This window comes from Globicephala melas, chromosome 16 (assembly GCF_963455315.2).
Source record: "Globicephala melas chromosome 16, mGloMel1.2, whole genome shotgun sequence".
Taxonomy (NCBI): domain Eukaryota; kingdom Metazoa; phylum Chordata; class Mammalia; order Artiodactyla; family Delphinidae; genus Globicephala; species Globicephala melas.
Window position 1 is genome coordinate 1,798,537 of NC_083329.1, and position 26,181 is coordinate 1,824,717.

Genomic DNA, 26,181 nt, shown 5'->3' on the forward strand with positions numbered 1-26,181 from the left:
TTTAATCTGTAAGTTTCCTTCCTTCTGCCTCAGCGTTTTTTGTTTTTTGTTTTTTTTTTCATTTGTGTTTAAAGAAACCAGAATTTCTTCTCAACTGTGGAGTTTCCCATAGTCTGGACCTTGACCCACTGGTAGCACTGAATCTCCGTGGTGTGCTTTCACTGGTTCTCCCGGCCCTAGTAAGTTCTGTAACTCTGTAGTCAGACCAGGAGGCTGTATCAGTTCAAGTTTGATTACTGTCTGGGGAAGGATTCTTCATGGTAGTGTTAAGTTCCTTCTGTCGAGAGACATGTGATGTCTGGTAGTCTGTCTTTTGTGATGTGAGCAGGTGACTTGTCCAGATCCTCTATTTCTAGAAGGACTTTTTCGTGCTGATATTTTAATTATATTATTTCATTTGCATTTATTACCTTAACTACTTTTATAAAGAAAAACATACCCTCATAAACCACTTGGTTCCACTGAGGTATTGTTCAAACAGAAGAAGCAGGGTAGATGCTCGGTTCCTTCCCTTTCATACTGATTTTCAAAATACTGTGTCAGCTCTCTAGCAAGAGCATCCTCCAGTGATGACAAATTTATTATGAATCCCTAGATTGACACACAGTTGGTGTGTTTCAATCCATCTTAGTTTTTAATTTTAGCCTTTAAATGACACAGTGTGTCTCTATCTTGGTGATTCTTGGGTAATTGTCCCAGGTATGATGTGCACCTTTTCAAAGTGCAGGTGTGCATCTTTTCTATATAAAGGTATTTTTTTGAATTACATTTTAGTATTCGTTCTATTTCTTTGCTTTGAGTTTCCACGTCGGCAGCTCCAAGTATGCTGTTTGGTTCTTCTCTGCCCTTCTGCTGTGTCACTTTGTTTTGCATCCTTCTTATGTATTTTCTTGTTGTTTTTCGATTTTCCTCTCCTCAACTTCTGTTAGTCTTAAGGCATTACCTGTGTGGCATTTATTCTACTCAAGTTTGTGCAACTTCTGGTTTATTCTTCATTTCTGAAGTGTTTTTTTCCTTTTTTATTTCTAATTTCTTGGATCTCTGAGGTGTCTTTTCAGACCTCTCTTTGGTCCAATAGCCTTTCTTTCCCTGAATTTGTCTGATATATGCTGCTACTTTTTGGCATCCACCATTTGCTTTGAAAACTTCAGCTCATTTTCAGAGTCAGTTAAGATTTCGTCAGAGTCTCGGGCTGTCTTCCTGGCTTTTCTGCCTGCGGGAATATGCCTGAGGGAATATGACATGAATACCTCTCAGCTGGACTTTTCATCGCTCAGAGTCTGGTAACAGAGCCCCTAAAATACAGCCTTGGGGACACGTCCAAGGTCAAATGCACAAACTGGGTGACAAGCATGGACCAAAGGGCGCAGCCTCATGTGCAAACCTGCGTGAAGCTTGTGATGTCAGCAGGTCAGAGGGTCTGTAAAGCAGCAAGGGGAATGCACGGCACTAACAGCCCCGAGAGCCTCTGCAGGGGACGCGGGGTCTCTGTGCATGCGCTGCACCTGTCAACTCCGTCGTTCCCCGCAGGCAGCAGCAGCATCTTGTGCGCCGCCTAGAATAATGAAGGAGCTGGAAAAGCACACCGAGGAAACAGGCATTCAGGAATCGTTTCATGTCCAGGAAACGTTTGGGAAGATGTGGGCTGGCAAACCTCAGCGCCCCGGAGTCTTGAGGATGAATAACCACGTGCTCCAGACGCAGGCCACGGTAGGGACCCCACGTCAGCTGCCCGAGCCGGCCCTGGACCTCACACCTGGGGCATCGCTGGCCGAGCAGTCAAAGGGGAAGAGGGCCCAGTCAGGGGTTGGGGCAGCGGGGACCGTAGGACACACCACGCCTAACCTTCCGGGTCTCCCCACTTCACTCGGGTAACAGGCCGTGTCCCCCACCACCACTGTGGCCCAGGAGACCCCAGGGACCTGTGAGCACTGCCCCTGTGAGCACTCAGGTGCTCCAGCCACGTGGCCTCCTTTTGGCTGTCTCTGGAACATTCTGGATGCTCTGTAGGGCCTTTGCACAGCAGAGCCCTGGTCCCCTTCTCCACACGTGCACGGACCTCCTTCACTCTCTGGGATGTGCTCCCAGGCACCCTTTTCTGGAGGCAGCCCTGACCCCCAGGGTCCCGCCTGCCCCCATGATGGCCCCTATCCCACCCGCATCTGGGTTTTTTTGTGTTAAACTTCCTAGTCGGGTAACATCTCTGAATACCCCACCTAACTGCACACTTAGTAGGTTGATTAGTTCTTGCTCTCTGCCCCTCTCTCACATAGGTGAGCCTGGGGCCGTGGGGGGCCTGTGTCCATCCTACAAGTGTGCCCCTCGGGAGCTCTTCCAGGGCAGGGAGATTAGCTGAGCCCTACAGCCAAGCCGGGGTCACTGGGGTCACCGATGAGGGAACGGTGGCGCCCGGGAGCCGTGCCGGCTGCCCTGGCTGACGAGGGCCACACCGCTGCACAGGGTTGATACAAACTGAGCTGCCGCTCCTCCTGACAGCACTGCTCTGGCCCGAACCCCTGGAGTGAGTGCAGACCCCCAGGTCAAGGGCTCAGTCCCAACAAGACCCCGCCCCACTTTAGATGTCAGTGGAAAGTGGAGTCCCCTGGCCGTGCCCACCTCTGGCTCACTTGGCTGTAAATTCAGGGGTTCCCATGTCCGCTCTGCAGGTTTGATGATTCTCTAGAATGATTCACAGAACTCAGGAGGGCGCTATGCTTAGGGTGACGGTTTTGTTATAAAGGGTACAGCTCAGGAACAGCCAAAGGGAACAGAAGCAGGGGGTGAGGTCCAGGAGGGGCCCGAGCACAGGAGCTGCCGTCCCCGTGGAGTCGCAGTGTGCGCCTGCCAGCCCCTCCCTTTACACGGATATGCGATCCCGCCTGGAAGATCCCCAGCCGCATTCTGCAGAGTTTACATCCGGTGTCGTGAAGCAGGCACGAGCGCTTCAGTCACTGGCTGTGTGAATGAACTCAGTCACCAGCCCCCTGCCCTTCCTCAGGTGGGGGGCGTGAGACTGAAAGTTCCAACCCTCTAGTCACAGGGTGGGCCACCCCTCCTTTGAAAGCATCTCAGGCCCACTCTGCATTGCCTTGCTGGCATCAACTCAGGTGTGGCCAAAAGGGCTCCTTTCACTCAGCAGTTTTCACACCTTTTTGAAGCTCTGCGCCAGGAACGGGGATAAAGACCAGGTACATTCTTCGTTGTCTCATAGGACCATCCTTGCAAGGACACCGCTCTGCTCACCCGCCCTGGGGGCTGGCGGCTTGTGGCCTCCAGCGGTCACTGTTTATGGACAGCTGGTGGGTTAAGCAGGAAGGCATCCCTAGCAGGGAGGGAGCAGCCTAGGGGCAGGGAGGGAGTAAGTGTGGGTTGGCACAAAACCCAAGTCACTCAGTGGCCCTCCTTACCCGGGGCTGCACAGCCTCGGAGGTCACCATGGGCCGGCCACCAGCGGGGACCCCAGACGGTGGCCATGGCAGGAGCAGACACAGACTGTGCAGGAGGCAGACCAGGGCCCCCCAGACCTCTGGGCGCGGTGGCCGCCCTGTCCGTGCTCATCACCAGCAGGAAAGCATGGATTGGACCAAGAGACAGGAGGCTCGCTTATCACATTTATAGGAACTGCAAAATTGGGAGACAGAGCTAATAAATTGATGGCAGAATCAAGATGTTTAAATATTTCAACAGGACTAAAGAACAGGGTCGCATTTGCATCACAGAACTGCAGTGCCTGGAGACGTGTAAAGAGCTTCCTGTCCAAACTATCTGTTTTACCAAAAAAAAAAAAAAGGTCCAGAGCGCTCCCATCATTTGCCCCAGGTTTTGCAGCAAGACGTCCCCACCTGGGGAGCGTCTTCAACCCCACCAGCCACATTTGGTTTTTTCTCCAGAACCAGGTGGTGCTCAGATGTCAGCACTGTCTTCACAGAAGATGGAATCAGCAGGGCTGCAGTCGCCCATCTCAGCCTGAGTCGGCATTTATTTCTCTTCCCATCTCAAGTTCTGCGTTCAGGCAATGGTCAAATCAAAAACCTATTTCTTCAAAGTCTCTCGAAGTATAGTATTAGGAGGGAAGGACAGAAGGAAGAAGGAGAGAGGGAAGGAAGGAAGAAAGGGAAGAAGAGAGGGAAAGAGGGAGGGAGGGAGGGAGGCACCCACTGAGTGAGGGGCTGCCCTGAGGGAGTGGCCTGGATTACTTCATTGCATTCTCACAACGACCCTACAAGGTGGGCACTGTTGATGCCCCACATGAGGACATGAAGGTGTGCAGTTTGCCCCAGTTGTCTCTGTATGCATTCCGCTCTGTACTCTGAGCTCCTGCCCATCTGGGTGGTGGGATGACGACACATGTGTATGCAGTTGTCCCCCCCTTACCTGAGCGTTTGCTTTCTGCAGTTTCAGCTAATCTGTGGTCAAACGAGGTCCAAAAATATTAAGTGGAAGATTCCTGAAATAAACAACTCATGTGTTTTAAATCACATGCCGTTCTGAGTAATGTGAAATCTCATACCGTCAGCTCCATCCTGCCCGGGACGTGAATCATCCTTCTGTCCAGCCTGTCCCATCTGGTCGTCACTTGGTAGCCATCTTGATTGTCCGACCCACAGTCACAGTGTCACAGTGCTTGTGTTCAAGTGACCCTGATTTTTCTTAATAACTGCCCCAAAGCATAAGAGTAGTGATGCTGGCAATTCGGATAGCAATTCAGATCTACCAAAGAGAAGCCAGAAAGTGCTTCCTGTAAGTGAAAAGGTGAAAGTTCTTGACTTAATAAGGGAAGAAAAAAAAATTGTATGATAAAGTTGCTAAGATCTCTGGTCAGAATGAATCTTCCATCCATGAAATTGTGAAGAAGGAAAAAGGGAATTCATGCTAGTTTTGCTATTACACCTCACACTGCAATACTTCTGGCCACAGTGCGCGATGAGCTCAAGTTAAGATGGAAAAGGCATTGAATTTGTATAAGACATTTTGAGAAAGAGAGACCACGTTCACATAACTTTTATTACAGTATATTGTCATCATTGTTCTATTTTATTATTGTTGTTAATCTCTTACTGTGCCTAATTTATGAATTAAAGTTTGTCATAGGTATGTCTAGATAGGAAAAAAGCATAACATATATCTATATCTTTAGGATTCAATACTAGCCAATGTTTCAGGCGTCTGCCGGGGGTCTAGGAACATACCCCTTGTGGATAAGGGGCCACAACTGTATTGATACTTCAGTCAACTGGGGGGCCTCAAACTTGCTGAGAAATGTACCTCCCCAGTGTGCACCTGCTGAAAAAACAGTGCAGTCTTCTGTATCAATGTCTCCCTTCCCTCTCTCGCCCTCCCCTCCCTCCCTCCCTCCCTCCCTCTCTCGCCCTCCCCTCCCTCCCTCCCTCCCTCCCTCCCTCCCTTCCTTCCTTCCTTCCTTCCTTCTCTCTCTCTCACCACCTCCCCTCATAGACTGGACAATTAAAAAAAACACTTTCCTTTGAACTGTAACAGGCACCTCGTCAGTGGCTATAATTTCTTTGCCAGGGTGACCATTCCGACCCCAGGATGGCTCCATGGAAAGATTCAGGAGGCGGAAGGAGGTGTGTCTGTGCGTCGGAGAGGTGGCCTGTGGACAGGTAGCGGATGTGCCAGGTCCAGAGGCCCGAGTCCCCTCAGCCCCAGATAAACTAATGAAAGTTCGTTGTTCGTAAAAGTACTCGCTGTGTCTAGAATCCAGTTGCACTGCATGTGGTCTAGTGCGTTGGACAGAATAATGTGCTGCACTGTGCACACGGGCAGAATCTGAAAACCCTGGCCCCACAGATCACCCACATGGGACAGACACGCGTGTGCACATGCACACCCGTCGTTAGGGGAGCAGCTGGGTAAGCTCAGTGGCAGTTAGAGGACTGGGGGAGGGGCAGTGCAGGGTGTGTTTGGGGGCAGAGCTCCAGGAGGGTGTGGCCACCATGGTGTCTCCAAGAGGGGGACAAGGTGCACGGAACATGAAGCCCCTCAGAGTGAAGTGACCCCAGCACTGCAGCTGTTCCCAGCCCCCCACAGCCAGCAAGGCTTGGGTACCCAACTGTGCCCCAGGGGATGCTGCCTCTCACCGTCCATACAATTTTGGCTTGAGCTAGCTTTTATTTTAAGTGTTAGAATTTACTCTTTTTTTTTAAACATCTTTATTGGACTATAATTGCTTTACAATGGTGTGGTAGTTTCTGCTGTATACAAAGTGAATCAGTTATACATACACATATGCTCCCATATCTCTTCCCTGTTGCGTCTCCCGTCCTCCCACCCTCCCTATCCCACCCCTCTAGGTGGTCACAAAGCACCGAGCTGATCTCCCTGTGCTATGCGGCTGCTTCCCACTAGCTATCCATTTTACATTTGGTAGTGTATATATGTCAATGCTTCTCTCTCACTTTGTCCTAGCTTACACTTCCCCCTTCCCTTGTCCTCAAGTCCATTCTCTAGTAGGTCTGAGTTTTTATTCCCATCTTGCCCCTAGGTTCTTCATGACCTTTTTTTTTTTTTTTTTTTTTTAGATTCCATATATATGTGTTAGCATACGGTATTTGTTTTTCTCTTTATGACTTACTTCGCTCTGTATGACAGACTCTAGGTCCATCCACCTCACTACAAAAAACTCAATATCATTTCTTTTTATGGCTGAGTAATATTCCATTGTATATATATATGTGCCACATCTTCATTATCCATTCGTCTGCTGATGGACACTTAGGTTGTTTCCATGGCTATTGTAAATAGAGCTGCAATGAACATTATGGTACATGACTCGTTTTGAATGATGGTTTTCTCAGGGTATATGCCTAGTAGTGGGATTGCTGGGTCATATGGTAGTTCTATTTTTAGTTTTTTAAGGAACCTCCATACTGTTCTCCATAGTGGCGGTATCAATTTACATTCCCACCAACAGTGCAAGAGGATTCCCTTTTCTCCACACCCTCTCCAGCATTTATTGTTTGTAGATTTTTAGATCATGGCCATTCTGACTGGTGTGAGGTGATCGCTCATTGTAGTTTTGATTTGCATTTCTCTAATGATTAGTGATGTTGACCATTCTTTCATGTGTTTGTTGGCAATCTGTATATCTTCTTTGGAGAAAGGTCTGTTTAGGTCTTCTGCCCATTTTTGGACTGGGATCTTTGTTTTTTTTGATATTGAGCTGCATGAGCTGCTTGTAAATTTTGGAGATTAATCCTTTGTCAGTTGCTTCATTTGCAAATATTTTCTCCCATTCTGAGGGTTGTCTTTTCTTCTTGTTTATGGTTTCCTTTGCTGTGCGAAAGCTTTTACGTTTCATTAGGTCCCATTTGTTTATTTTTGTTTTTATTTCCATTTCTCTAGGAGGTGGGTCAAAAAGGATCTTGCTGGAATTATGTCATAGAGTGTTCTGCCTACGTTTTCCTCTAAGAGTTTGATAGTGTCTGACCTTATATTTAGGTCTTTAATCCATTTTGAGATTATTTTTGTGTATGGTGTTAGGGAATATTCTAATGTCATTTTTTTACATGTAGCTGTCCAGTTTTCCCAGCACCACTTCTTGAAGAGGCTGTCTTTTCTCCATTGTATATTCTTGCCTCCTTTATCAAAGATAAGGTGACCATATGTGCATGGGTTTATCTCTGGGCTTTCTATCCTGTTCCATTGATCTATATTTCTGTTTTTGTGCCAGTGTCATACTGTCTTGATTACTGTAGCTTTGTAGTATAGTCTGAAGTCTGGGAGCCTGATTCATCCAGCTTTGTTTTTCTTTCTCAATATTGCTTTGGTTATTTGGGGTCTTTTGTGTTTCCATACAAATTGTGAAATTGTTTGTTCTAGTTCTGTGAAAAATGCCAGTGGTAGTTTGATAGGGATTGCAATTAATCTGTAGATTGCTGTGTAGTATAGTCATTTCACAATGTTGATTCTTCCCATCCAAGAACATGGTATATCTCTCCATCTATTTGTATCATCTTTAATTTCTTTCATCAGTGTCTTATAATTTTCTGCATACAGGTCTTTTGTCTCCTTAGGTAGGTTTATTCCTAGGTATTTTATTCTTTTTGTTGCAGCGGTAAATGGGATTGTTTTCTTATTTTCACTTTCAGATTTTTCATCATTAGTGTATAGGAATGCTAGAGACTTCTGTGCATTAATTTTGTATCCTGCTACTTTACCAAATTCTTTGATTAGCTCTAGAAGTTTTCTGGTAGCTTCTTTAGGATTCTCTGTGTATAGTATCATGCCATCTGCAAACAGTGACAGCTTAACTTCTTCTTTTCCAATTTGGATTCCTTTTATTTCTTTTTCTTCTCCGATTGCTGTGGCTAAAACTTCCAAAACTGTGTTGAATAATAGTGGTGAGAGTGGGCAACCTTGTCTTTTCCTGACCTTAGTGGAAATGGTTTCAGTTTTTCACCATTGAGGATGATGTTGGCTGTGGGTTTGTCATATATGGCCTTTATTATGTTGAGCTAAGTTCCCTCTATGCCTACTTTCTGGAGGGTTTTAATCATAAATGGGCATTGAATTTTGTTGAAAGATTTTTTGCATCTATTGAGATGATCATATGGTTTTTCTACTTCAGTTTGTTAATATGGTGTATCACATTGATTGATTTGTGTATATTGAAGAATCCTTGTATTCCTGGGATAAACCCCACTTGATCATGGTGTACGATCCTTTTAATGTGCTGTTGGATTCTGTTTGCTAGTATTTTGTTGAGGAATTTTGCATCTATGTTCTTCAGTGATATTGGCCTGTAATTTTCTTTCTTTGTGACATCTTTGTGTGGTTTTGGTACAGGGTGATGGTGGCCTCGTAGAATGAGTTTGGGAGTGTTCCTCCCTCTGCTATATTTTGGAAGAGTTTGAGAAGAATAGGTGTTAGCTCTTCTCTAAATGTTTGATAGAATTCGCCTGTGAAGCCATCTGGTCCTGGGCTTTTGTTTGTTGGAAGATTTTTAATCACAGTTTCAATTTCAGTGCTTGTGATTGATCTGTTCATATTTTCTATTTCTTCCTGTTTCAGTCTGGGAAGGTTGTGCATTTCTAAGAATTTGTCCATTTCTTCCAGGTTGTCCATTTTATTGGCATATAGTTGCTTGTAGTAATCTCTCGTGATCCTTTGTATTTCTGCAGTGTTGGTTGTTACTTCTCCTTTTTCATTTCTAATTCTGTTGCTCTGTGTCTTCTCCCTTTTTTCTTGATGAGTCTGGCTAATGGTTTATCAATTTTGTTTATCTTCTTAAAGAACCAGCTTTTAGTTTTATTGATCTTTGCTATTGTTTGCTTCATTTCTTTTTCACTTATTTCTGATCTTTATGATTTCTTTCCTTCTGCTAACTTAGGGGGTTTTTTTGTTCTTCTTTCTCTAATTGCTTTAGGTGTAAGGTTAGGTTGTTTATTTGGGATGTTTCTTGTTTCTTAAGGTAGGATTGTATTGCTGTAAACTTCCCTCTTAGAACTCCTTTTGCTGCATCCCATAGGTTTTGGGTAGTCGTGTTTTCATTGTCATTTGTTTCTAGGTATTTTTTGATTTCCTCAGTGATCTCTTGGTTATTAAGTAGTGTATTGTTTAGCCTCCATGTGTTTGTAGTTTTTACAGATTTTTTCTTGTAATTGATATGTAGTCTCATAGCGTTGTGGTCAGAAAAGATACTTGATACGATTTCAATTTTCTTAAATTTACCAAGGCTTGATTTGTGACCCAGGATATGATCTATCCTGGAGAATGTTCCATGAGCACTTGAGAATAAAGTGTATTCTGTTGTTTTTGGATGGTATGTCCTCTAAATATCAATTAAGTCCATCTTGTTTAATGCGTCATTTAAAGCTGTGTTTCGTTATTTATTTTCATTTTGGATGATCTGTCCATTGGTGAAAGTTGGGTGTTAAAGTCCCCCACTATGATTGTGTTACTGTCAATTTCCCCTTTATGGCTGTTAGTATTTGCCTTATGTATTGAGGTGCTCCTATGTTGGGTGCATAAATATTTACAATTGTTACATCTTCTTGGATTGATCCCTTGATCATTATGTAGTGTCCTTCTTGGTCTCTTGTAATAGTATTTGTTTTGTCTGATATGAGAATTGCTACTCCAGCTTTCTTTTGATTTCCATTTGCATGGAATACCTTTTTCCATCCCCTCACTTTCAGTCTGTGAGTGTCCCTAGGTCTGAAGTGGGTCTTTTGTAGACAGCATATATACAGGTCTTGTTTTTGTATCCATTCAGCCAATCTGTGTCTTTTGGTGGGAGCATTTAGTCCATTCACATTTAAGGTAATTATCGATATGTATGTTCCTATTACCATTTTCTTAATTGTTTTGGGTTTGTTATTGTAGGTCTTTTACTTCTCTTGTGTTTCCTGCCTAGAGAAGTTCCTTTAGCAATTTGTTGTAAAGTTGGTTTGGTGGTGCTGAATTCTCTTAGCTTTTGCTTGTCTGTAAAGGTTTTAATTTCTCCATCAAATCTGAATGAGATCCTTGCTGGGTAGAGTAATCTTGGTTGTAGGTTCTTCCTTTTCATCACTTTAAATATGTCCTGCCACTCCCTTCTGGCTTGCAGAGTTTCTGCTGAAAGATCAGCTGTTAACCTTATGGGGATTCCCTTGTATGTTATTTGCTGTTTTTCCCTTACTGCTTTTAATATTTTTTCTTTGTATTTAATTTTTGATAGTTTGATTAATATGTGTTTTGGCATGTTTCTCCTTGTATTTATCCTGTATGGGACTCTCTGTGCTTCCTGGACTTGATTAACTATTTCCTTTCCCATATTAGGGAAGTTTTCAACGATAATCTCTTCAAATATTTTCTCAGTCCCTTTCTTTTTCTCTTCTTCTTCTGGGACCCCTATAATTTGAATGTTGGTACATTTAATGTTGTCCCAGAGGTCTCTGAGACTGTCCTCAATTCTTTTCATTCTTTTTTCTTTCTTCTGCTCTGCAGTACTTATATTTCCACTATTTTATCTTCCAGGTCACTTATCCATTCTTCTGCCTCAGTTTTTCTGCTATTGATCCCTTCTAGAGAATTTTTAATTTCATTTATTGTGTTGTTCATCGTTGTTTGCTTTTTAGTTCTTCTAGGTCCTTGTTAAACGTTTCTTGTATTTTCTCCATTCTATTTCCAAGATTTTGGATCATCTTTACTATCATTATTCTGAATTCTTTTTCAGGTAGACTGCCTATTTCCTCTTCATTTGTTAGGTCTGGTTGGTTTTTACCTTTCTCCTTCATCTGCTCTGTATTTCTCTGTCTTCTCATTTTGCTTATCTTACTGTGTTTGGGGTCTCCTTTTTGCAGCCTGCAGGTTCATAGTTCCCATTGTTTTTGGTGTCTGTCCCCAGTGGCTAAGGTTGGTGCAGTGGGTTGTGTAGGCCTCCTGGTGGAGGTGACTAGTGCCTGTGTTCTGGTGGATGAGGCTGGATCTTGTCTTTCTGGTGGGCAGGTCCATGTCTGGTGGTGTGTTTAGGGGTGTCTGTGACCTTATTATGATTTTAGGCAGCCTCTCTGCTCATGGGTGGGGTTGTGTTCCTGTCTTGCTTTTTGTTTGGCATAGGGTGTCCAGCACTGTAGCTTGCTGGTCGTTGAGTGGAGCTGGGTCTTGGCGTTGAGATGGAGATCTCTGGGAGATTTTCGCCATTTGTTATTACGTGGAGCTGGGAGGTCTCTGGTGGACCAATGTCCTGAACCTGGCTCTCCCACCTCAGAAGCACAGCCCTGATGTCTGGCTGGAGCACCAAGAGCCTGTCATCCACACAGCTCAGAATAAAAGGGAGAAAAAAAGAAAGGAAAAGATAAAATAAAATGAAATAAAGTTATTAAAATAAAAAATAAAACGTAATTATTTAAAAAAATTGAAAAGTAATACAAAAAGAAAGAAAGAAGAGAGCGACTATACCAAAAAACAAATCCACCAATGTAAACAAGCGCTAAAAACTATACTAAAAAAAAGAAAAAAAAATGGACAGACAGAACCCTAGGACAAATGGTAAAAGCAAAGCTATACAGACAAAATCACGCACAGAAGCATACACATGCACACTCACAAAAAGAGGAAAAGGGGAAAAAATCATAAATCTTGCTCTCAAAGTCCACCTCCTCAATTTGGGATGATTCGTTGTCTATTCAGGTATTCCACAGGTGCAGGGCACGTCAAGTTGATTGTGGAGCTTTAATCCGCTGCTTCTGAGGCTGCTGGGAGAGATTTCCCTTTCTCTTCTTTGTTCTCACAGCTCCAGGGGCTCAGCTTTGGATTTGGCCCCGCCTCTGCGTGTAGGTCGCCGGAGGGCGTCTGTTCTTCGCTCAGACAGGACAGGGTTAAAGGAGCCGCTGCTTCGGGGGCTCTGGCTCACTCAGGCCGGGGGGAAGGAGGGGTGCGGATGCGGGGCGAGCCTGCAGCGGCAGAGGCCAGCGGGACGTTGCACCAGCCTGAGGCGCGCCGTGCGTTCTCCCTGGGAAGTTGTCCCTGGATCCCGGGACCCTGGCAGTGGCGGGCTGCACAGGCTCCCCGGAAGTGGGGTGTGGATAGTGACCTGTGCTCGCACACAGGCTTCTCGGCGGCAGCAGCAGCCTTAGCATCTCATGCCTGTCTCTGGGGTCCGCGCTGTTAGCCGCGGCTCGTGCCCGTCTCTGGAGCTCCTTTAAGCAGCGCTCTTAATCCCCTCTCCTCGTGCACCAGGAAACAAAGAGGCAAGAAAACTTTTCCCCGCACTCCCTCCCGGCTAGCCGTGGCACACTAACCCCTGCAGGTTGTGTTCACGCCGCCAACCCCAGTCCTCTCCTTGCGCTGCAACCGAAGCCCAAGCCTCAGCTCCCAGCCCCCGCCAACCCCAGCGGGGGAGCAGAGAAGCCTCTCGGGCTGGTGCGTGCCGGTCGGCCCTGATCCTCTGTGCGGGAATCTCCCCGCTTTGCCCTCCGCAGCCTTGTTGCTGTGCTCTCCTCCGCGGCTCCGAAGCTCCCCCACTCCGCCTCCCGCAGTCTCCGCCCGCGAAGGGGCTTCCTAGTGTGTGGAAACCTTTCCTCCTTCACAGCTCCCTCCCACTGGTGCAGGTGCCGTCCCTATTCTCTTGTCTCTGTTTTTTCTTTTGTTTCTTTTGCCCTACCCAGGTACGTGGGGAGTTTCTTGCCTTTTGGGAGGTCTGAGGTCTTCTGCCAGCGTTCAGTAGGTGTTCTGTAGGAGTTGTTCCACATGTAGATGTATTTCTGGTGTATCTGTTGGGAGGAAGCTGATCTCCGCGTCTTATTCTTCCGCCATCTTGAAGCTCCTCCCAGAATTTACTTTTTGTACCAAAATATTTCAGCCATAAGAATATTGAAAATATATTTAGCAAGTTTTCATTTGCTTTTGATTAATTCTAATTGAACTGATAGCTTTGCAGTCTGGAAGGTGCCCAGTGGTTCCGAACACAATATTTTGTGGCATAAGCTGTAATCCATGATCATTGCCACACTCACAACGTTCCTATTAATCTTATTTCAAGTTACAACAATGCGAGACTTGTTTCCACACTTCTATTTTTAACTAATGAAAATTTATTACAAAGAAATCCTAATTATACCCTTTGGAGTGTGATTCAATGGCAAATCCACTGGTAATTTTCTTTTTTCAAAATTCCGCATAATTGCATAAGAAGCTAAGAACGTAAGTTCTCCTGCAATAGTCGGTCTATAAATAAGATTCCCTAATGGGCTGAGCAAGCAGGTTTTTTTCTTTGCACATTTTGTATGAGGTTTGATTAACCCACGTTATAACCCTGATGCGTGAAAACCCTTGTGAGACGTAGCACATGGGATACCACATTTTCATCACGTCCCCAAATTGGTAACCTGCATATTTTCACAGCACCCTGGACAAAGGTGGGAAAGCTGCAGATCTGGTGGGCGTCAGGAGGTGGGGCTGCCCTGGTTGAGTCGTTAAGTGACTGTGTGAGCTGAACGGGCCGTCTCCTTCTCCCGAAATGCGGGAGTGCAGATGTGCCCAGATCCTGTGCACCACTGACCTCTGTCCCTATGTGCCGGAGCGCCTTCCCAGTGGTGACAACCCCAGATGTCTCCAGACACTCTGCCCAAGTCCCCCAGGAACAACCCCCCCGGGCCTGAGCCCTGATCTTGACCTACATCAGAAAACCCGGATGTGCGTGGCGTGAGCACCTTCAACCCTGCAATTCCCGGGTTGAGGCTGGTTTTGCCAAGAGGGGGGGAAAAGCCAGGCTTCTGATGTGTGTGTGCCCTGCTGTTCGGGACCTCCAAGCAATTAGGACGCTGTCGCGGATGCAGGAGACACGAGGTCCCGGTGCTTCCCAGCGGGCTGCTCTTCAGGTTTGACAGCCTCGCTTGGCCTGAGCGCATATCAGAAAGGTGGCCTCAGGATCAGGTTTGCACCAGCCTGTTGAAGTCTCTGCCCGAGGGCCCAGGTCCTGGGGGGGCAGGGCTAGGCCAGGAGGAGGCCCCGCAGAGGGGTCTGGGTGTCTAAGCAGGGCTGCTGTCTAGGCGGTGGAGGTCCAGTCTGTGCATCCTGGCTGAGAACAGGCTGCCTGGGAGGAGACCGGGGGTGGGGCTGGGCAGACCCCGCTCCCAGGTTGGGGAGCGAGACGGACAGGAGTGGGGGTAACACGTCTGCATTTGGCCAGAAGACTTCTTCCAGCAGCAAACGTCAAGGTGCTTTAGAAGGAGGTTTCCAGATGCTTTCAGAAGAAGGCGTAGAACCATAAAGAGATCTCTCAAATGGCCAGTTAAATAGAAGTATGCAAGTTGCCGAGCCGGTGCTTCGTAAAAGCAGGCTCTCTCCTTCCTCCCCGCCGCCCTGCCTGGCCCCTGCCCTGGGCCCGCGGTGGGACCCCTCCTCCCTGCCCCTTGTGTCCGGGCCTTGGCTGCGGCCACCCCTGTGGGGGGGGGACGGACCGGCTCTGGGCACACGTTGCCCAGCTGTCCCCATCCCTGTGCAGATCGCCCAGGTGGCATCCCGTCTCCCCGCTGTCACTGAAGTGTCTCTCGCAGGTTAGACGTCGGGACAATGTTTTCTGTCCCCTGAGTGTGGATAGAATAGTCTCCCCATAAGTGTCTTCCATGCATTTATCCGAAATGAAACAGTATCTAAAAACAAAAGCGGAACCAGGTTGAAGCTCCACCGCTTGGTCCAAGTGACAGGCTCGCTCCGTTCCCTCGGGTGACGACCGGTCTCTGGCGGTGAAACGGTGAGGGACTCACAGCCTCCTTCCTGGTGGCCCAGCGGGGTGCCCTCGGCCCTTGGGCTCCCAGCGCTGCCTCCCTCCCGAGAGCGTCCATCCTGTTAGGGCTTTAGTCTCAACTTTCCGCCCCGAAGGCAGCAGAGCTGTTTGCATCCCAAGAGCAAGATCTCTGCTTTGCTGGGCTGACTGTTCCAGGCTTTGCAACGTGTCCAAAGAATCTTTGCCCCTTACAGGGGGCAAGAGGGTTTTGAAAGCTTGCAGTGAGAAGCAGTTGCGTCTCCAAGGTCACGCTTGACTCTCTGTGTCTTGTGCCCCGAAGGACGGAAGGCCACGTGAGTTCCGGGCCCGAGGAGGCGGAGAGAAAAGACACGGGTGCCAAGACGCCGCCGCCCCAGATCCTTCTGCCCCTGGAGGAGCGGGTGACCCACTTCCGAGACATGCTCCTGGAGAGAGGGGTAAGGATGTCACACGATAGCGCCCCTCGGTGGGAGTGGCTGAGCTACTGTCCCCCAGCCCAAGACCCCTCCCCTTCCTCACCGAGCCCGCAGTCACGCTGCCTGACATTCAGGGGCCGCGTGATGTGAGGCCAGAGCAGAGGAAAATGGATCCCGCCTCTTGTCCTGAAAGGGGAGGGAGGCTTTGAAGGGGCAGCTGTCGCCACCTGTCCAAGGAGGTGGCTGAGAGGTGAACAGGTGTGGGTCACCTGGAAGGGATGGTCCCCGGGGCCATGTGGAGAAGTGACTGGTCTGTGTTGCTGGCCTTCCTGCTGGGGCCCTGCTGGCTTCCGGGGTCCACACCCCCAGAGGGACGAGCCCTCCCCTTCGCTAGGGGAGGGACTCATACACCTCCGTATCAACCAGCGGTTTGCATACACCTGGGCTGTCTCAATGGTAGTTGACGTCTGAATCTCATTTTGAATTGAGGAGGAAAAAGCAGTTTATAATTGAATCTCCTTCCAATGACTGTAGTTCCTGTTTTGGCTTTTGGGCATAAAATGAGCCCGATACAATAGTTTAGCCCAGTTGGATTTCTTCATAAAATGAGACCGAACGCAGAAGGCAGTAATAGGAACCGGTGTGTAATGATAATTATAATGAACACTGTAAATGGCCTTGGGAATTCAAAAGCAAATTCCCTCTGCAGTCAGCACCCACCCAAGGCCGCTTCCTGCGCGGCCTTTCCCAGAGCAGGTGCAGCTGGGAACTGAGGCGGGGGGCGGCCTGGGGAGACCTCCTCTCCCCCAGAGCAGCGGGTCTGAGCAGTGCTGGCACCTGGGCAGGGTGAGGCCCTGGGGCTACAGGGAAACTAAACAGTGCCAGCGCTTAAGAATTAGGAGTAAGGAGATTATCTCAGGCACCTTCCGTGGGAGACCTCTTTTCCTCTGCACCATGAAATTTAATGCATGCATTGCTCTATCTGTCTAGAGACTCACTCAAAAATAAAATACAGCCCTTGGCACAAGGACCTGGAAGGAAAAGTAGGCTTGTGAGCTTAAAACTGCAATGCAATGGATTAAGCCTATATTCACATATATGCCGAGTAACCCAGAAGTGCAAAATGGGAAGGCCGCGAACACACACGCACACTGGAGTGGTCCCTAGTGTAGATGGAGGACGTGTTTTCGTAAAAAGACATAATTTTAAAAACTATATTTACTTGGCTAAAATTTTATTTTTAAAAAAAGACTCCCTCCCCATGCAACTTTCCTTTATTTTTTACCAAGACATAGAGATGATTTGATTAAACAAATCCTGCAGGATGAAATAGCCTTGAAACAACTGACTCTTATGAGAGGTGTGTCTCTGTGTGTATGTGTGTGTGTGCGCCTGTGAGTGCACATGCTTGTGTTTGTGTGTGTGGTGTGAGCTCCCTACCCGACACACTGAAGACTCCGCGTGGCAGTTGGGAAAGGGCTCCGGCCGACCTCTCCCTTTGCCCATTGCTCGGCCCTCGCCCCATTCTCAGCCTTCCCACTTCAACAACAGAGACGTGCAGACAAAGCCAGTGTCACTACCTGGCTAAGGAGAGGAGGCCAGGAACACAGGCCGGGGCTCCGAGCTCTGGCCATCCAGCCCCTCTGTTCCTACAGCGGAGAAATGGGTCCAGTGCCCGCGTTCCCTTCTCCAGCCGCCCCGGGAGGATTCTGCCAACAGGGCTTTGACTCCATTTAGATGTCGTCACTGCCACTCGACGGGGTTGCTTATTCCGTGGCTGTCAGTGTCCTCCTGGTCCTGGAGGCTTGTACCCAGTGTCACCACCGGTCACCATCCCTGGTGGCCGCCCTCAGCTGTCTCACAGCCCCCCTCACCCACCTTCCACTCTTGGCACGGGGTCCCTTCCCTGGGAGGCCCTCCCTCCCTCGCCCCCTGGCTGCCCAGCTGACACACGATGCCACACGGCTGCTCTGTGTCCCTCCCACGTCGCCAGGTCACCGTGCTGGCTTGCAGCTCCTGGAGACGCGGGACTCTCCAATGCGCCGTTGGGTTCCCAGGGCCTGGCTCCCAGGAGGCGCTCAATGATTTCCCAGGACTCCCTTCGTGTCCGAGCTCTGGTCTTGCTGCACGTGCCCCGGGCCGGCCCAGCACTGATCCCGGAGTGGGCCCGTGAGCCTGGATAAGGGGGTTTATCTCCTGGAGCAGCTGCCGTTTCTGTTTCCTTCTCCCCCACTCGTGTGGCCCCAAAGCATCTGCACGACAGGGCTTATGGCATCACTCACGTGAATGTGATGAAGCAGATTCCTCTGCCCTCAGAGCCACTGAGAATACGATTCTCTTCTGCAAACCCACTGGGAGGGACACTCCCGAGTTTTGCTGCCACACCTCTTCTGATTGCAAGGACAGCGCAGACATATTCATAATTCCGAGTATCTGAATGGACCCAGCCAGTCTGTCCCAGTGGAATTAACTGGGAGGCATGGCCCGTCCTCCGTGAGACGTGATGGCCTTGTGAGCATTTGAGAAATACATGCAGCATCCCTCTCATCAATGTCTAAGTTTTCCACCCCTTTGTTTTGGAACCAACCAGGCCCATCTTCCCGGCACAGCATCAGACTAAGCCACGTGGGAGATTAGGGCCGCCGGAGATGCCTCCCTCTCCTTCCCAAGGATGTGCGTCTCTGACTGTGTCCCAGTGGCCTCAGCTGAGCAGTTTCACTAAGGAGATTTTCAGTGTGTTCTTGTCTCGTTGAGGTGGCTGCTTCCATTCGCCCACCCATTCCATAGGTACTCATGCGTGATCCTCAGCAAAACACCTGGGAATGGGAGGCACCAGCTGCAGTGCTCTGGGTCTTCTCTGGAGAGACACTGGGGTGAGCCTAGACCCCTATCTCACAAGGGTTTCAGAAGAAGCCCGTATGCTGTTCACGAAGAGAAAAGGCCAACCTGAATGCACACTGATGTCGTAAAGCAAAGCCAGCATTTACGACTTTTGTTGTTTTTGTTTTTGTTTGTTTTTTGCGGTATGTGGGCCTCTCACCGTTGTGGCCTCTCCCGTCGCGGAGCACAGGCTCCGGACGCGCAGGCTCAGCGGCCATGGCTCACGGGCACAGCCGCTCCGCGGCGTGTGGGATCTTTCCGGACCGGGGCACGAACCTGTGTCCCCTGCATCGGCAGGCGGACTCCCAACCACTGCGCCACCAGGGAAGCCCCATTTATGACTTCTGGACTTTATGAAGTGTGCCGGCAGATCTCATGAGTTACTCACGCTCAAGAGGGCTTGACAGCTAAACCCATCAGATTCCCAGTTGCTTAAAAATGAGGCCGAGAAAGGTCCCTTTTTTCATAGGTTGGGTGATGAATAAGATTTTTTAATTGCATTTGTTCAGGGCTTCAGCTCAGAAACTCATGTGCTTATAGAATGATGGCACTAGGTGTGTGGATTTCTAGTAGTTTAAAAAGGGCATGGTTTGGGGCATTCCATGGGGATTATGGCTTGGGGAAGGGGCCTTCGGTTTTGTGGTTTTGAAATATGTAAGTGGAAGATTTCTTTTTATACTGTTTCACTAGTATAAACCACAGTAGGGCTTTCTTTAAACTTTGGTCTATAAAGAGGCAGGATTCGTTGAGTAGCAGAGGATTAATTTAACCCTGTCTATTTAGATAAATGCATTAGAGACATTTTATTGAAGGTGTCTTCCTTCTGCAAAGTATCCCTTGGAAGTGGCTTTCCCAGGCGCCGAGAAAGAAAGACTCTTCCATACCCTGGACTTTGATTCAGGCACTCCAGGGTCCGTCTGCGGGTGACCCCCAGCCAGCTTCCCAGCAGCGGGCAGCCTTGGGGAGACTGACTGGCACAGCGGCCAGCTCTGCAGCTGAGACCCCTGGACTTGGGTCCAAGTCTGTGTTGAAATATGGAACCCACAGGCCGCAGGCCCTCGCCAGCCCAGCCACGGTGGTCTCTCTCTGCGCTAAGAGAGGCATCCACCATGAGGTTTCTGGTGCAAAGTTGGTCCAAATGAAGGAGAGGTTCTTTACCAGGTGTCCTCCCACCATCAGGGAAGCTGCATCTTCTCCCATGTGGCAGGAAGACCCCCTCCCTGGTGGGGGATGGCCGGCGCTCCTTCACTCAGATGCAGAAGTGGTGTTGCCTGGAGCTGTAGCGGCCCTTGGGCCGAGACGTGTGAGGGAGGGTTTCGGTCACCCGCAGTGCAGGTACACATCACAGGCGAGACGGCTCTGGAGGTGAGGTGCCTGAGCTGTAGCTCTGGAGCTGTGGACACCCGCAGGGTCTCTTCCACGAGGTGAATCTTTGCTCCTTGGGAAGCGTGTGCGCTTCGTGTTCCGATGGCAGCTCTTCAGAGCCTCACCAGGCACATACAGCTAATAAGACAGAATCGTGCTCTCAGAAGAACACATGCTCATCATAGGAGAGTGGCAACACCCAAAGAAAAGAAAGACGAAAACCATCACCTGAAGCCCCGCCCCAGTTATTATCATCAATGGGTACATTCCTTCCAGTCTTTCTTTCTAAAAGCAGATTTTAAAGGAATAGCAAAAATAGGGCTTCCCTGGTGGCGCAGTGGTTGAGAATCCACCTGCCGATGCGGGGGGCGCGGGTTCGTGCCCCGGTCCAGGAGGATCCCACATGCTGCGGAGCGGCTGGGCCCGTGAGCCATGGCCGCTGAGCCTGCGCGTCCGGAGCCTGTGCTCCGCAACGGGAGAGGCCACAGCAGTGAGAGGCCCGCGTACCGCAAAAAAGAAAAAAAAAAACAAAGAAATAGCAAAAATAAACATTTGTCTTATACAGTATAACCAAGATTGAACTGTAGTTGAACATGGCTGAACCAAAGTTTTTTAATATAGTCAATTTCATAAGGTTCAACCTGACATACATTTGTATACTGTTTTCTCCTTTTACCCATTTTTAAACTATTACTATAAACCTTTGGAAACATTTTTGATGAGGGTATAGTAGTCAATTCATTGTCAGTTCAAAAATCCCTTTTTTCATTTATTTAGTTTATTGCCCAGTTTTGCTAGTTTAAATAATATTCTGGTGACCATATCAATGCCTTGATGTTGGTTTTTTTGTGTGTAGGATTGTTTCCTACACGCTGTCAACATTTGACCTATATTACCAAATTGTTTTGGAAAAAGTCGTTTTCTTACAGTGTATTCTCCCAGCGGTGTTTGACCAGCGTGCTCCACCAGCACTGAATAGTAAGAAGTATAAATATTTACTGTTTGTTATTCTTTGAATCTCATTCTTCTTCACCTTTGGTTTGGGTTTTCTCTTGGTTTCTATGCTGTGGTTCTTCTTTCCTGAATTAACTCTCATGGCCTTTGGCGATTCAGCTCTGCAGTTATTACTGTGGTCACCTCTCTATTAGTGCGTAGATGGCGGTCTAATCATGAAGATGACCTTGGGGGAGTTGTGGACCACCCACTCTAATGCCTGGAAAGGGGTTATCACTGTCCCTAACGTGAAAGAAAAGTAAGCAAAATTAGCTGAGATACGGTGGAATAACAGTACAAAGTTTTATTTATCAAATCAAAATACCAAAAAAAGTGCCAAAATTGGCAAAATACCATGAGTACTAGGAGTTGAGGGTGGGAATCGACACGTCCCAGAGTTTGGGGGAAGTACGCAGCCCCTTTCTCACTTCTGGATCACCTGTGGGTCACCTGGCTCACCTGGGCTCAGGGGAACCTTCCACATGCCGACCACTCCCCCCTCTACATTTAGGGATCGAGCATCTCCAGGGGCAGCACTCCACCAGGGAGAGTGGGAGTGGGAGGCAAACCCCCACGCCCCCGCCTTCGGTGGGATGAATTGCAGGCAGATTCCAGCGTGTTCTACATGAGTCTCCATGGTTCCCTGGGGACACGGCGCCCTGCAGCCCCCCAGGGGCCACCTGCCCATTTAGGCACCATCCTTGGTTCTTCTCCCTCCACGTGTCAGTGTCCTGCACGCCTGGCATCACCTCCCCAATGCGCCGCCGTCACCCAGGCTCCCTTCTTGCGGCTGCTTCTAGATGACTGTGGAGATGACACGGCCTCCTGTCCGGGATGAGCCAGGAGCACAGTCTGCTCACTTCGTCCTGTGCTGTGTCCACCTCAGGCCACTTTAATTGTCAGGAGCTCCAGAGCCAGAAATAGAAGACACAGCTGTGCATTCCAGGAAATTGGATAAAGAGGGTAATGGCGTGAGTGCTAATTACAAGCAACACGCCATCTGTCATCAGCGGAGCCTACGGGCGGCGTGGAGGACAGAGCAGAGGATCAGAGGATGCTGCGCACATCCTCACACGTGACCCGCAGTGTCAGGGCGGCAGGGTCTGGGCGCTCAGGAGGGTGGCCCCGCAGGGAGAGCTAGTGGGCAGGGAGGGGGTCTGGGCTCGGGAGGGGTGAGGTGAGCACCGGCGGAGGGAGGTGGTGTTGGGGCGCAGGTGGGGGCTGGAGGTAGAGAAGGCAGGAGGGCAAACTTGGGCAAATGCACGGAGGGGCTGTGGCCACGGTCTCCGGCCCCTGGAAGCAGAGGGCAGTGGGCTCAGGCTGGAGGGAGACTCAGGGACCGTCTTCAGGGGCCACTGGGCCTCCTGCATGGCTCAGCATGTCAGGTCCCACCCAGTGGCCTCATGCCCCCTCAGAACTCCCGCACCTGCTTCTCCCCTTCCCAGGTGAGAGAGGCCTTCATACCTCCCAGCTGAGGCCTTGGTCCATTTCCCTGAGACCAGGAGAGACCAGAGGTGATAGGAAGGGGAGAGAGGATGCCAGCCAAGGGTCCGACCAGCACGTGCAGGCAGACAGACAGGCAGACGGGTGCCTTCCTCTCTTCCTTCGGCTCCTGGCCTTTTCTGTGACCCAAGGGTTGACAAGCACTCAAAACTGCCTTTGGTTTCGGAGACGAAGCATGCCTGCCTCCTTTGGGTGCCCAGCCTGGGGGCAGGACCCCAAGGGGACGGCCATGGCCCCGTGGCACCCACGGGACTTGCGTTATCATCTCGCTTTTTAGCCTTAACCCAACGCTCTCAGACCACGTTACTTAACGGAGTCCCTTTCCCCAGGAGCAATGCAGGACCCACTCCTTGGCCTTTGGAGAGGTTTCCGTGAAGGTGGGGCTGAGGTTGGAGGCGGTGTCATCCGGGGAAGGGTCATCTCATGGTGGCTTCCGACGGGGCGTCACCCTGCCGTGCCCCGCAGGTGGAGGGGGTGGAGGGGTCAGCCACCCGGCATGGGACCCTCGCTGGTGGGGGTCGCTCAGGGCCACTCAGCTGGACAGGACGCTGGGTGGACAGCTGGGGCCAGACCCGAGAGGCCTCGGTGCTGGCCGAGTGGCCGACCCATTGGTCTGAGGGCTCTTGGAAAGATGGGGGCTGCGGGTCAAGGGAAAATGATGCTGGGGGGCGGGGAGCCATCAGGAGGCCACTGTGGTCATCCAGGCAGGAGATGACCACCCCCAAAGGCGACAAGGATGACGTTGTCATTTTGCTACTTGTGCTGGCACGATTCTTTGGGGTTTTAAAACAAGGTTATTTTTCTGGGAGAACCTTGACTACAGCTGTGACAGGAAGGACCTGGTGTATGTGGCCGCAGAGAGGGTACCCGTGTCTCCCCTTTGATCTCCAGCCTCGCTGGAACTGTCATGCCTCCAGCAGTGACACCTGTAGGTGCAGACAGTGCCACACGGGATGGCCACGTGTCAGCCAGCCAGGCGGCAGCCTCGGGCCAATGCCGGGGGCGGGCGCCTGCTGACAGGTTCCACTTTATGGCGGCATCTGTCCAGGTTTGGGAACTGTGCCCTGGCCGGTCCACTCTGTGGCTCCTTCTCTGTGCCTGTGTTTCAGACCACCAGCTCTGGTGTCTTCTGTTGTAGAAATGGCAGGGAACACAATTCAGACAACCGAGGATGACTCAGAGGGGAGTCTGCCGGCGGGAGAAGCACAGGACTGCAGGAGGCTGGCCTCCAGTACAGCTCAAGGGACCCGCTGCCCATGTGTCCCGATTCCCAGCCCATAGGGGGTGATGTTCCAGAGGGGAGTTAAATAAAGCTGTGCATGAGTGTTAACCAGAGGCCAGCGGCGTGGGCCAGGACAGTGTCCAAACACACTCTCACCACGACAGTTACTGCTGACCTTCGCCCACGGCACAGAGTCACCTGGTGTCAGCACCCTGAGATGGAATAGGTTGCCAAGTGCCAGGAGATGATGTATACATCACAGAACACAGCCCAGGAAGGGAGATGGAAGCACTACACAACACGGTCAGGCTGCAGGGAAGGACGGGACTTCTGCAGGAAAGGGTCTAAAACTGGCTGAAGAATTCCACGGTCCTGGACCAAATCACATGTAAAATGTCAAAGATTCAAAGGACTGTTGGGCAGATGAGGGATGGAGATCACTGTTGAGAAACGAAGGCCAAGTTAGAGGCAAGAACATGCATTTGTCTTGGGGACCTGCTGTGTGGGCAGAGTTCTAGGGTGGCCCCAAGACTCCCACCCCGGGGCACACATCTTGAGTAATCCCCTCTCTTGAGAGTGGGCAGGACTCCAAATAGGATGGGGGGGCCACCACCATGTCGGTGTGACACCATGTTATGTAAGATTGGGTCTCATATATAGAGATTCTCCCACTGGCTTTAAGGAAGCCAGCCTATTGTGGAGGGCCCACCGTGGAGAACTTGGGGACCCCTGGGAGTGGAGAAAGGCTCCCCACAGGCCTCCAGCAAGAAAGGGAAGGCCTCAGCCCCTGCCCCATGGAATGAACCTACCAGACAACGTGACCGTGGGGACACAGGTCCAGGGAGGCTGGGCTTCCGTCAAGAGTGAGTCTCACAGTCGAGGGAATGACAGTCATCAGGGTCCTTCTTTGGGAAGAGTCTGTCTCACAGACAAGGCTGTGTCTACCCGCTGGCAGTGACGGGCCCCGTTTCACACTCAACTGTCCAGATTTCCCTTCTGCTCCAGCCTCTGTCACAGGTCCCAAGTCCAGCTGCCCCTCTGTCCAGAACTGCCACCCTCCTCTGAACTTCAAGAGCATCTGTTAGTGTGGCTGTCAGGTTATGTGACGACGTCTGTTTTATCATAAATTACAGTCACTGGGGAGACGGCTCATCTTGCCTTGTATACAGATTGTAAATTCCTCTGGAGGCAAGGACAATGTATTATTTTTTTAAAATATAGTTTATTTTACATCTAGAACTCCAAAACTTCTCAAAAAACTGGTGGCATCAGTTATGTGACACCAATTCTTACCAATTGTTGGCCTTCCTTACAAAACTTAGGACCTTGGAGGAGTTTACAGGTCTCTACATGGTGGATAGATGCCCACCTGATTGGGCTGTATTGAAGTTGGCCATTCCTTCTCTCCAAATCCACCCTAACGCTCACGTGGTCAAGTGTCAGCTCTCGAAAAACAGAGGAATCATTCTGCCCTGACGCTTTTCCAGAGCCCCTACCCCCAATCCCTGTAACGTGTCAAAATTTCACCATGTTTTTAGTCAACTGAAAAAAGTCCCTGGGTGGAGTTTGGGTCACCCTGCCTGATAGAAGAGCTCATGAGTATTAAAAAGGGCTTTCCTTTTTATTACTGAAGATAGGAGTTGTCAAGTTTGAAAAGTCATTATGTTACGATGTACAAAGCAAAGCACAATTCCTATTGAAATAATATCTCTACCAGAAATATTCTAACCTGCTCAAAGTAAGAATGTGAAGGGATCTTGGTTTTGTAAACTGCCCATTGGCTTCACCTCCCCACGTCCCGGGAGCCCCTCCCCTGCCCCGGCTCCTAGATACACATCACATCTGGCTCTTCTTCCCCCGTTGCTCTCCAGACAAGGCCCTAGTTCCTAAGTAGGTCTGGGAGTGTCTCGCACATCTGCTCTGCCCGTCTCTCCTGCCTCTTCCCAGCCCCTCATAGCCTCCTTCATCCCAACCATGTTCCACCCTTGTAATCCCCACATTCCCCACAGTTCCTGGAGCCTGGCCTTCGCTCCACAGACACTTCCTCCTGAACACCTCCCAGGCCCTTCATGGGCCCAGTTCCAGCACAGTCATTATGCGAGACAACTTCTCCCCAGGCCCTTCTCTGTGCCCCCTTGGCTCCTGGGCATGTCTCTGGAAGGACGCTAATGCCCCCCAGGAGATCCTGAGTTATAGCTTTTCTGCCTCACCCTGGGCCGTGGGCCTCCTTATGTCAGTGGCCTTGATTTATTTTCTCTGAACCCTCAGCACCCAGCATGGGGCCTAAGGCACAGTCAATATTTGGTCAATGCTTTTAAATGAATAAATTATTTTTGGATGACTTAAATGTTTCACTGCTCCATCAGCTGAGGGAGTCTGGATCAACAACATCCCAGCAGCAGTGAGCTCACCCGGCACCCAGGTCTCCAATAAGAGGGACCAGGGCTTCTTGGAGAATGCTGATTCTAGGGCCAAGGTAGGAGCGATATGAGATGACCCTGGAGCATGTTGAAGGGCCCAGAAAACAAAATGATGGGGTACGTCCCAGGGACACAGGAGCCAACCACAACAGCCAAACCAGGAGCAGATCGATA

The 26,181-nt window shown here is 49.6% G+C and overlaps 1 protein-coding gene across 1 annotated transcript in view; it reads left to right on the forward strand.

Annotated features, from left to right (window-relative positions):
- TCERG1L (transcription elongation regulator 1 like) overlaps positions 1-26,181 on the forward strand; it is a 193,958-nt gene that overhangs the window by 158,016 nt on the left and 9,761 nt on the right. Inside the window, exon 9 of the mRNA XM_060286295.1 lies at positions 15,510-15,645. Within this exon, the coding sequence (XP_060142278.1) occupies positions 15,510-15,645 (136 nt within the window). The remainder of the gene's footprint in view (positions 1-15,509; positions 15,646-26,181) is intronic.